This window comes from Plecotus auritus (genome assembly GCF_963455305.1).
Source record: "Plecotus auritus genome assembly, chromosome: 6".
Taxonomy (NCBI): domain Eukaryota; kingdom Metazoa; phylum Chordata; class Mammalia; order Chiroptera; family Vespertilionidae; genus Plecotus; species Plecotus auritus.
Genome location: NC_137773.1, coordinates 125905972 through 125918806, shown reverse-complemented (window position 1 = coordinate 125918806; position 12835 = coordinate 125905972). Strand labels below are relative to the sequence as shown.

The window sequence follows — 12835 nt, the reverse complement described above, 5'->3', positions numbered from 1 at the left end:
TATGCATGCATATAAGTCCTTCAGTTGATCTCTTATTTCCTCCACCTGAGACAGTACAGATTTGAAACACTTAGTACATATAGATTTATAATATTTTTGGTTCCCTAATGGTGTTTCTTTGAATACACTACTTGACTGAGACGAGGCCAATTGGAGTCATAGGTTTTGGGGGGTAGTGGAAACTTTCCTTTGAGATGCTAGCTCTAAGTAGAATGTAAACAACTTTTTTAAAAAAATTATTTTTATTGTTGAAAGTATTACAGATGTTCCTTTTATCCCCCCATTGACCCCCTCGTCCTGCTCCTGCCTCCCCCCACACACACACAGGCCTTCACCACACTATTGTTTGTGTCCATGGATTATGCATATATGCATATAAAGTTTTTGGTTAATCTCTTCCTGCCCCCTGCTTCCCTGATTCCCTCTGAGATTCAGTCTGCTCTATGTTTCCATGTCTCTGGATCTATTTTGGTTGCCAGTTTATTTTGTTCATTAGATTCCACATGTAAGTGAGATTACGTGATTCTTATCTTTCTCTGACTGGCTTATTTCACTTAGCATAATACTCTATGGACCCCTTCATGCTGTCTCAAAGGATAAGAGATCCTTCTTTTTTAGAGTTGCATAGTATTCCACTATGTCAGTGGTCGGCAAACTCATTAGTCAACAGAGCGGCAAACTGCGGCTCGCGAGCTGCGGTTTGCCGACTACTGCACTATGTAAATATGTGTTTTTTTAATCCACTCATCTACTGATGGGCACTTGGGCTGTTTGCTCATCTTAGCTATTGCAAATAATGCTACTAGGGGTACATATAATTTTTCTGATTGGTGTTTCGGGTTTCTTAGGATATATTCCTAGAAGTGGGATCACTGGGTCAAATGGCAGTTCCATTTTTTAATTTTTGAGGAAACTCCATACTGTTTTCCACAGTGCCTGCACCAGTCTGCATTCCAACCAGCAGTGCACGAGGGTTCCCTTTTCTCCACATCCTTGCCAGCACATGTAGTCTGTTGATTTATTGATGGTAGTCATTCTGGCAGGTGAGGTGCTACCTCACTGATGTTTCTAGCTCTCTCTCACTCTCCATTCCTCTCTCTGAAATCAATAAAAACATATTTAAAAATTAAGACAACATAAATAATTTTATCATTTTAATGTACAGTTCAATAGTGTTAAGTACATTCGCATTGTTGTGCAATTTTCAGAACTTTTATCTTGAAAAAAACTCTATACCCATTACACAATTCCCCATTTGGCTCTCCATCCAGCCCTGGACAACCACCATTCAACATCTCCTATGAATTTGGCTATTCTAGGTGCCTCATATAAATGGAATTATGCAGTATTTGTCTTTTTGTGACTGGCTTAATTCATGTATCTTCATGTCCTCAAGGTTTATCCATTGTATGTATATATCAAATTTTATTTATCTATTCATCCACTGATGGCTATTAAGTTTGCTTCTATCTTTTTAGCTAATTGTGAATAATGCTGATATGAACATGGGTGTGCAAATATCTTTTTGAGGCTGTGCTTTCAATTATTTGGGTATATATCCAGAAGTAGAATTGCTGGATGATATGGTAATTCTATTTAAAAATGTTGAGGAACGCCGTGTTTTCCACAGAGGCTGTGCCATGTTATATTCCCACTCAAAGTGTGCGAGGGTTCCCATTTTGTTCACATCCTCGCCCACACTTGCTATTTTCTAGCTGTTGGTTTTTTTTAACTAGTCATCATCCTAATAGGTGTGATGTATGAAGACACTTTGGTTCTTACAACTCAGGGGTGCTACTGGTGTCTGTGGGTAGAGGTCAGAGACGTTATTAAACATCCCACAAAGCACAGGAGAGTCCTCTGCCACAGAGAACTGGCCCCAAAGTAAAAAAAGGCTGAAGTTGAGACATTCTGATGAATATAGGCTCATCTTTCATAGTGAATCTCATCCCGGACACGTGCAGTTTCTCTCTTTTCTGTTGAGATGCTCAAAGGCAAAGTGTTTCAAAAATCTGGAAAGCGAGGGAGAAATGGCAACATTTCTTTTATTCAAATTTTATTGGAAGTTTACAAATGTATTACAGACATCAGTAAAACAGCATATCCATTGTACAGGATCTCAAGCAAAGTGTTCACAACAGTCTCTGGCAGAGCCTGCACCAAAGGCCCGCTGTAGACCTTCTTAACAAACAGCGCGACGCTCACACACAGCACACTGGCCTGCCTCACCTCCTCAGGCCCTCCAAGGCTTCGTTTGTACTTGGAATTAAAGCAGGAGATGGGCAAAGCAATCCTGTGCGGGAAAGAATGTGTTTAGGAGAGGGAAAATGCCCAAGTCCTAATTTGCTAAGGAAAATGGAGGACTTGTAGGCCACAGAGTGTTAAGTCAGGGTCCATAAATAGAACCAAAATGCTTTATGGGAAAATATGGAAATCATCAGAAAGGCTTGAGAACAGACCTTACTGGTGAGTAACTCTTCCCGAAAAATTTATTAAAGCTTGGTCAGTGACCTATTGGACATCAATGGCCAAATACCCAGTAGGGTGAAGGGATGTCTCAGAAAACTCTCAGGATAGACATTTTTTTTTCCTTTCCTATGGGTTCATCATATCAGAATCACAGAAATGTTTTCCCGACACTGTGGGAGCTTCTCCCTCCTTTGTATTCCCCTTGAGGAAAGCTAGTTTTGTCAGCAGGAAGTCAGCCTATAAAACAGTGAGTCATGTTTTATGAGTCTTGTGTTGACTGGGCTATTATTATGAGAAAATGGAAAAAGAATCAAATCCTTTCTTGATCCTAACCATGGTGACTACTTCCAAGTGGTCGGACAATCAAGGGTTCATATCTGCCGGGTCCCAGAGGGACCAACCACTGGAGGCAAGGCAAAACTCTCTTTATTTCTACTTCTCTAGTGCTTAGAGAAGTATATATACCTCAAAGGGGGCATGGGACTGCCTTCCAAATCGGCAGAGGCGGCTCGGCTGAGCTGCACCTGGAATGCTATGCTTCTGTAAGGCGCCCGGCTGCATGTGAGTGGGAAGACCTGCTGTCCAGAGCCCTTTCAAAGCCTTGAAGGTGCTAAACAGTTGCTAACAGCAACTCTTCTGGCATGAAATATTCAGCTAGCTGGTTCCATCTTCCACTTCCCTTTTTATAGATTCTCCTTCTTAGGTGTTAGCATCTGGTTTCTGTTAGAAATACACAAAGAGCACTTCTCCTTGGAATTTAAATATTTGTATTATTTCTTGTTAGAAGGTGGATTAGATGAAGACAAGGATGAACTCTTATCTGACCTCCGCAAGAGGACGAACAGGGGCTGACTATAATACTTGTCCAAGAACACGAGAAGGGAAAAGAAAGCCAGAGATTTGTCTTCATTTCGCCTAAAGAAGTCAGCTCCTGTTAGCATCCACAATCTGGGAGCATGGGAATTGGACTCTCACAATTATTTATGAATGATGCCTCCTAAGTGGCTGTTTTTGCCCAATGGTAAAGAAGCCCAGAGTAAAAAGACAAATAAGAGTCACTTCATAAATAAGTTTTGTTATTAGACAAATAAGATCAATTCTGACCAACTGGTTCTGGCTGGCTGGAGTGTCACGGATTTTTGAGGCTACCAGTATATCCATGTTCTCTAGAAAGCACACAGTGATACATTCATTATATCTGCCCAGGTGGCAGAGTATTTGCTACGTATATGCCATCACTGGCCCCACCTGAACTCCACCATTGCTAGTGGGACCCAAGAAGCAGGAAGCTGCTGCAGGAGAAAGAAATGGAGTCTTGATGCAGTGCAGGAGCATCCTACAGAATGGAGAATGAGAAAGAGCTACCTCAGGTCCCGTAGTAGATGTACAAAACTGCTCGGCCACTGAACTGACTGAGGGTGGAAAGGAAGGACCGGAGAACACAAAATGAATACGGAGAGAAGCTGTTGAACTAACAGCATTAGGGATTCTCCACCTTTGAACATGTGCCAAACCAAAAAGCACAGTTCTGGTTTCCCTCAGCTCACTCACCTTCACTCTTGGTAGAGATCCCAGAACTACACAGCAGGAGGGGTACCTGAATGCCACGCTCAATGCCACCAGCCTGCTAAGAAACCTGTCCACAGTATCACAGGTGGTGCATTGGCAGGGCCATTCAGGACACTGTCAATGACTTCCACTTCTTGGGAAAGAGCCAGTTCTGATGCCACTGAATTGAGCAGCAAGCAGGACATGAACTGTACCCTAATGCTGTGGTGTTAACCTAAACACAAGAAGAGGACTAATATGAGGAGAGGTAGAAAAACAAACAAACAAACAAAACCCTAAGGCATGAGAGCAGAGAGGAAACTGGGAAAAGGTTACTTTGATAGAAACAGTCTATTGAAGATGAAATGATGATCTAAGAAGAGGTGAGTTCAGGCCTCACTCACAGGGCAACTTGACCAAGAAGAGCTAGTAGTTATGATGGAGGAATCAGCTAAGGACCCTAAGCTCTTGCCTCAGAAAAGAACGCACAGAATTTTTGGGAGTGGGATTCTGGGATGTTGCATGTAAGTAGTCACCAACAGGTGGAACTCCCAGTACAACGACACCCTGCTCTCTCTGGGCCTTCACCTGAGGTCCTACCATCATCGTGGGGATTTAGCCATCCTCCACGGCATTCTCTGGAAGGTGCCCGCTGCATGTGTGTGGAAGATCTCTGCCAGCTGGAGCCGATGGAGGGGACCTCGCCTGCAGACAGTTTGACCCCAAGGCTTCTATCTACTGCACATCAAGCTCTGACCAGTTCGGCCACCGGGTGCTCGCTGGGCAACTAGATGGCAAATTGCTCATTCCTTCAATTCCTTTGGACACTAGTTATGTGTCAGTTTCTAGGCCACCTTCTTCTTTCTGCTGATGGGGTAAAGCCTCACCTGGGAAATGCAAGAGGTACTCTGAGAAGGACGGAGGTAGAAGGCAACCTTTACCAGGAGAATTTCCTTCACTGGGTCCCGGGCCACAAAGTCATCTCCTTTTTCTCTTTTTCCAAAACCCCTTTTTATTCTCATCGATCAAGGAACTCGAAAATCCAAATTGGACTTGCCCAATTTCTACCAGAAACCTGCCACTTTAGTCATGTGATGTTGCACATTATTTCTTAAAATCAGTTTGCCAAGCAGTTTACAAACTTACTATACAAACGTAATAGAGTAATTCTCCGGAGGCTCGGATACTTAAGGAAGCATTTAGATATGAAGATAGCATGCGGAAAACAGCCACAACCAACACTTGTATTGCTTTTTAAAAAAATCAGTGACAATGACAAATGTCATATTAATACCTGAAAAGCAAATTATTTTAATATATCCTGAATGGAGCGCCATTTTGACATCCCGTACAGCCTTCCTTTCCCCAGCCCCATTTGGCATGGGGTCTGAAAAGCCACGTTTCACATTCTCTCCATAAAAAATACTAGAAAATATTAACTACTGTATTGAAAAGAGACCACGCTCACCTCACCATGGCAGAGGGCCACTGAGATATACCGTGTAGCACATTGACATAACGTCTCACTAAAGGTGGGTCCTGCGACGGTTAGTTCAACCGCCACAATCCATTAAGGGGAGGAGGAGAAGGTGGGGGTGGGGGGGGGGGAAAGCAAGCGCTTCATTTTTAACTGAAGCAAGGTAGGGAGTTTTATTTTACTATAAACAATACAACCGTTAAATGTCTTCTTGAAGCAAATTCACTTTTGAGCCCATTTTCAGTCTGACCAATGGTCCCCTAAGTTCACAAGGGAAATCCTCCTTTCAACAACATCTGCTTTTCAAGGCCTTTACACTGATGCCTCCTGAGCAGCTCAACCTTCCTGGGTGACCCAGATACTCTGGATAGGGAGGGTGTTAAACAGAATTATTTCCTCAAGCACTGGGGGCTCATCAAGCTGGCCGTCACCATTCCTCTACTTCATTTCCAGAAGTTCTTCTTCGCCTTGGCCTTCCTTCCTATTCTCCGTCAGTTCTACCCTCGCCCTGCTTTCTGATCACCTCATTCCTTCTCCACGCATGACACACAATCTAGGACACACCGTCTCTCCCAGAGCCCCATCAGAACCTGTCTGCCCCTAAGTTCTAAGGCCCAAGTTCATTTGCACTGAGGACAACCGGTTGTCAGGCTAAGGCAGCTGTTCCGTCTGCCTTGGCAAAGGAAAGCGGATAATACAATCCAGGAAACATGAGCACCAGAAAATAATGCCACATTCAAAACAACATCATGCTAACGTCACACAACAGCACCACTCACAGTCACTGTATTTTCCCCAAGAAAGAGATCAATCGTGAGCAGCTTCAAGGTTCCCAGCAGGGATGGTGTTTCTCTCGGAACTTGACTGACACTGATTGGTTTCTCTAATGGGCAAAGGTTATGTTCACTATTAAAAAAATGACTACCACTTCGTAGAGAATACATTCTACTGAGGGTGGGAGTGGACTTAAGGATGGCTCCTTAAGATGGACTAGAGCGTAAAATGCTTTGGATAGAATAATTGTTTTTTTTCGCCACAAAAAGCCAAATTGAATAAACTCCTTTGAAAAAAGTCTCACTGACATGTAACAAATTTGTATAGAAAAAAGAAAAAGGTGGTGGTCCTGGCCACTCTGAATACTACACAAAGACAATGCGGATGGCATGCGGGTTTCACTGAGTCTACCATATAGAAATTCCTTTGATATTACAAAATACAAAAATATTTTATCAGAACTCTCATTTACATTGCATTTACAATGGACATGTAAATAACTTAGTCTTGGGTCCTGGCTAATAAACAAATTACTTACTGGAAAAAGGGTCCTAAAAGGAAGAGAACCAGAGAGGATACAAGCGAGCAGGAAGCAATTTGCCATCTTATGAGTGGCAACTGCACACACCGAGGCGACCAACCCCGGCCGCCACGCAGTCTATAGCGTTTCCAAAGTGAAATGTGCAAATAATAGTTAACATGCCAAGAACTGTGACTACCAACCGAGTCAACCTGTAACCTTGCCTTCATCCACTGAGAGCACGCCCCGTCTTCTCCCCCAGTAACCACCCGAAAAGCGCTTTCAAAGAAAAAACAGTGCAAGTTTCTGAATTTACATTCTTAGCTCCCATCTTCCCCGACCCCCTGGCCCCGATCAGATTAAGAAATGATACAGTTCTTGCTCTTCTGTCTTTTCCTGCTGTGCAGCTGTCCCCTGCCGCCTAGCGTGGACGACTTGGGGAGGCCGTAGGAGCTGTATTTGTGCAGAAGCTCATCGCTAGTGACGTAGCGCAGGCGGGCGGGCTGGGGGATGGGCTCCCCCAGGAAGTAGCCCTCATTGTCAGACTCGGAGGAGGAGGAGCAGGTGGAACACCAGTCATACTCAGCGAAGTAGGGTCCCCATCGCTCCCCAAAGGCGTTCTGCAAGGCCAGGTCCGACACAGTCCGGGGGCACTGGCCATACAGGTCCCTGCGGGAGCCCTGGCCCAGGCTCTCCTGGAAGCTGCGCTGGCGCAGGAACTGGTCGTAGTCCTCCCGGGCCCGGAGCGGCGGCCTCTCCTTCAGGCGGGAGACGGCCTCGCGCTCGCTGGCCAGGTGCAGGGCGTTGTCGGAGCGCGAGCGGCGCGACCTCCGCGACCGGTGGGGTCGGAAGTGGCGGGGATCGTCGCGGGACGCGCTCCGCCTCCGCGTGCGTTCGCTCATGGGCTGGATCCTCGCGCCCTCAGGCCCCGGCAGCTTGCTGCCCGCCACGCCGGGGTCGAAGTCGAAGCTCTGGTGCATCCGGCCGCGGGCTTGCCGGTCCCGGTAGCCGAGGGGGGTGCCGAGCTGGTGCAGGCCACCCTCCATGTCCTGGTACTGCTGGGCCGACAGCAGGCTGCGCACCGACTCTGCGCTGCGGAACTGCACGGACGAGTTGAGCGTGCCCATGGTGCTCAGCTTCTCCGACACGTTCATGCCGGAGTCCTTGCTGAGGTCGGGCATGGAGAACCGCGACAGGTGCTCCTGGCGCTTGGCGCCGCCATCCGCGGAGAGGCCTGCGGGAAGAGGACAGGGCCCTGGAGGTTAATACAGAGGGACGGGAATGGGGGCCACTGTCACTGTGGGGCATCTGAGTGCTCATCACTCAGGGTCGCTGCGTGTGGCTGTGCAGTGGACACACACAGAGGCTGCTGGGAAAGGGTGCGGGAGGGCTCTCCCCTCCCACCATGGGCACTGCCCACCGACCCCGGCTGAGATGCATCCGCAGACACGCTTGACTCGTTAATTCCTGCAGAGGCTCATCAAAGCTACCAGGAGCCCCCTGGGCATCTTGTGTACAATGCTGCTCCATTTAGAGTTTCACTCTCCAAAGCGCTTCCAGGGCCTCTGTGAGTCCAGTGGTCACGACAGCCACCTAGGGCGGGTATTTTGGACCAGGACACTTTAGAGGCGGGCCATGCCCACGCACTTCCTGGCAAAACTGAGCCTGGAATCTAGTCCCGTGATGCCGGGCCAGTTCAGTCCCCTGTCAGCTTCCAGCAGTTCCCTGATCTGTCTGATGTCCCTCAAATGTCTGGAAAACGAAACGCCTCCCTGGGTGTAGACAGAGGGACATGCACTGCCCCAGACTGTTTAGTAAATGAGTGCTCCAGGTTCTTTCCCCCCGCCCCCTCCCGCCCAGCAACCCGAAGATGTGAGTAGAACTCGGGACAGTCCTTCCCCTGGGAGGCACTTTTTAAACAAAGCAGTGACCCTACCGCTTTCTAACAGCAGGAGCCCCTAGCAGTGGACCTGCCTTCCCTAAGTGCTGTGGCTGGTATTACTGACATAGAAACCATTTTGAAGGTCACAGGAGATTCCTGACTTCACTCCCTTCCATTCTGCCCATCATAAAGCAGCAATCTAAAGAGAAACTTAAGAATGGACCAAGTGGAAAAATCCCATCATTTCTCGCTCGTTATCTATTTTTTAAATATATATATTTTTATTGAATTCAGAGAGGGAGAGAGAGATAGAAACATCAATGCTGAGAGGGAATCATTGATCGGCTGCCTCCTGCACACTCCCTACTGTGGATCAAGCCCACATCCTGGGAATGTGCCCTGACCAGGAATCGAACCATGACCTCCTGGTTCATAGGTCGAGGCTCAACCATTGAGCCACACCGGCTGGGCTCGTTATCCATCTATTGAAAGGATCAGCAATTTTGCCTTTTCTGGTCGCAGACAACCTGTCTGGATTGCTAAGGCCCATTATGACCCTACCATGATTACTCCTCCCCACTTGCTGGGCCCCACAACTTGCTTCTGCTCCCCTGGTAAATGAATATTATGAGCACTTTGAAAAACTGCTTATCAATATCTACTAAAGCTAAGCACACACACACACACACACACACACACACAGTGTGAAAAGGCTGCTTTGAATGTGTCCTTTTTTTATGGACTTACTAATTTCTGTTGGTTATATGAGATTCTATGACTTTCCATCACCACTTCTGATTATATATCCATTCATTGGTCCAAAAAATGCACAAGGGTATTCAGAGAAGCTTTCTTTAGAATAGCCCAGAACAAGAAACAACTCAATTTTTCATTAACAGGATAAGGATAAATTGTGGTACTTTCTAGCCTTCCCATTAAAAGAAATGGCCAATTCTAGGACAGGAGAAGGGAAGGTAAGAGATGAGTCTGGAACATCATGTTATGCCAAAAAGTAAGAAAGTGTTAGCAATAAAAAGCGATGGGAGTTTGTCAGAAGAACACAGGCCCACTTCAAGGGCTTCCCACTAGCCAAAGTTGAGCAATTTGAGCATTATAATATTTAAAACAGTAATGACTTATAAACCACTGAAAAAACAGGAATTCATGAGTCCATACTGACAACAGATAAAAGCATCAACACTAATGAAAGAGATATGCAAATTGACCATCACTCTACTACGCCCACCAGCCAATCAGGAAGGAATATGCAAATTAGAAGGAGAAAGATGGCAGCCACCCAGCTGCTCCAGGTGTGGAGTGGCCAGGTGGGGCAGGACGCCTGCTATGAGAGGGAGGGTGGGGGGCAAACGGATCTACAGAAGCGGCACTCGGGCGCAGCGAAGATGAAGACTGCAGACTTCAGAGTCTGCAGCGAAGACGAAGATGGCAGACTCCAGCCAGAGCGAAGGCCTGGGTCCCGGGTGCCAGAGGAAAACCGGTGCTGGAAGCCAAGGGCAGGAAGGCCTATTGCACGAATATCTTCATGCAATGGGCCTCTAGTCAATAAATAAAAGGGGGAAGGAGTGGGCTCTTGTATATAGAATGCTCAGAGGGAGTGCTGGGTTTGTAACCATCCCCTGTAAAGACTGGTTCATGCAAGAGTCAATGTATGCTAAATTTTGGGGATAAATCTGAGGGGGGTGGCAGATTATTTCCATGTTAGTAAGTGTCCCTCCTCCCATTGCTTATTATCTGTAAGGGGAACTTTAGTAACTATACAGTGGAGATCAAACTTAACATCACCGACAAGGTGCAACTGGACTTCATGCACCTCTGAGTAGGATGTTCTAAGAGGGACACACTATGACTTATGCAGTCTTCCAGTCAAGAATACATATCTTGGATGAATTCAGAAGTATGATTAGACAAACATCCAAAGGAGGAATGTTCTAATAAGAAAATAGATTGTATTCTTTACAAAATTCAGTATCAGAAAGACTAAGAAAGGTTTTCTAGACCAAAGGGTACTAAGGAACCATGGCAGACAATGCCTGAGCCTGGACTGGAACCTGTTCTGCAGCAAAAATATATGCTATAAAGGATGACTGTTATCAACTGACAAAAACTGGGACATGGAAATTGATAAGTGTATTGTGGTACACTAATTGTGGTTAGTTGATAATTATGATAGTGTTGGAGATAATCCTTATTCTTGGGAAATACACATGGAAGTCACAGTGGCAAATGGCCAAGGTGAATGCAACTTGCTCTCAAACGGTTCAGAAATAAATTGTGTGCAGTTAAGAGAGAGAAAATGATTTTTTAAATGGGGCGAAGTATTAACAATAGGTGAATCTAGGTAAAGAATACACTGTGACTATTATTTGTTCAATTTTTTCAACTTTTCACTAAGTTCGAAATTATCTATCTACATATATAAAAGCCAAGCAACCTGAACAACCAGAATGACCGGTCACTATAACGCGCACTGCGGCCAGCCAACCGGCCCTATCGGGGGCAGAGCCAGCCAGCCAATCTCTGGTGGCCCCTCCCACTGGCCAGCCCAGCCTCGATTGGGGTGGGTGGCCGGACCCCTAGTTTTCATGCACTGAGTCTCTAGTTTTCAAATAAAAAGTTTCCACAGTGGTCTTCAATTCCAGGGGAAATTATGGGGCTTAGGAGGTACTACTTGCCCCTAGTGGGTAGATGCTGCTAAATACCCTACACTGCACAGGGCAGTCCCCACAAGAATTATCCATCTCACAATGTCAGTAATGCCACAGCTGAGAAACCATGACACTAGATGATACTACACATCAATAGAATGAATGACTACACCCACCAACATTGATGAATCCCACAGGAATTGAGACAAAAAAAGAGAACACAGTGTATGATTCCATTTATATGAAGTTCAAGAACAGGCTAGGGCAGTGGTCGGCAAACTCATTAGTCAACAGAGCCAAATATCAACAGTACAACGATTGAAATTTCTTTTGAGAGCCAAATTTTTTAAACTTAAACTTCTTCTAATGCCACTTCTTCAGACTCGCCCAGGCCATGGTATTTTGTGGAAGAGCCACACTCAAGGGGCCAAAGAGCCGCATGTGGCTTGCAAGCCGCAGTTTACTGACCACTGGGCTAGGGCTATCTATGGTGACAGAGGTCAGAATAGTGGGAGGGGGATAAGGGGAAGCCCAAGGGCACTGAAAATGTTCTGTATCTAGATGTGGGTGGTGGTTATAAAAGGACAGGCATATGTAAAAATTTTTGAGGTGTAATTTTAACACTTGTTCACCTTACCTTATGTAAGTTATACTTAAAGCAATACTCTCATTAAAGAGCCAAATTTAAATGTAGGATATGCCTATTAATAAAGTATTCTGGCCCAGCCAGTGTGGCTCAGAGGTTGAGTGTCAACCCAGGAACCAGGAGGTCACGGTTCCATTCCTGGTTAGAGCACATGCCCGGGCTGCAGGCTCAATCACCCAGTAGGGGGCATGCAAGAGGCAGCTGATCCAAGTTTCTCTCTCATCATTGGTGTTTCTATCTCTCTGTCTGAAATCAATAAAATATATTTTAAGAAAGAAAGTATTCTGACCAACACACCGTCCAGTCATCCATCTATTTTTTTATTTCATTACTGGGGTAACTGTCAGGGCAAGAGGAGTTGAGTCCGCCAACTCCTGCTTTCCCAGCTGCTTAGCTCTGACGTACACATCATCATCACTCCCAGAACCTTCCCCATCTGAAGGCGGAGAGAAGAGGGAGAAGCCTGAGATGATAATGAGTTCTGTGAGTGGATCAACTTCAGTAAGGAGGGAAAATCTTCAAAGATCACATGTAGGAGCAAAAGCTATACAGGTAGACACACTGATCTTTGCCCAGCTGTCTACTCACGCCCTGGAGTGGAATTAGGGTCAGCATTAACAATCTAGCAAATACTATACTTTCCCAGACATGCTGCTCTCCTGAACCCGTCTTTTATACGTGCTGGAGTCAAGCACTTGTGAGAACATCCTGTGTGTGCAGAGATTCAGATCACACTGAGGAGGTAACAGTGAAGACAGGCAGCGTCAGTTCCACTGGAGGGTGTAGTCTTCCCGTCTATGGGCCTGTGTCCTGGGACTTCAGGATGCCCTTAATACACCTGCTATGGAAGAGC

General features: G+C 46.0%; 1 protein-coding gene across 3 annotated transcripts in view; it reads right to left on the bottom strand.

Annotated features, from left to right (window-relative positions):
• Positions 1-2033: 2033 nt before the first annotated feature.
• The window catches only part of PRICKLE2 (prickle planar cell polarity protein 2), a 166975-nt gene continuing 156173 nt past the window's right edge, over positions 2034-12835 (bottom strand). For all 3 annotated transcript variants that reach the window (XM_080671510.1, XM_080671509.1, XM_080671511.1), the window contains exon 8: positions 2034-8022. In XM_080671510.1, the coding sequence (XP_080527636.1) occupies positions 7148-8022 (875 nt within the window). In that variant the 3' untranslated portion in view covers positions 2034-7147. The remainder of the gene's footprint in view (positions 8023-12835) is intronic.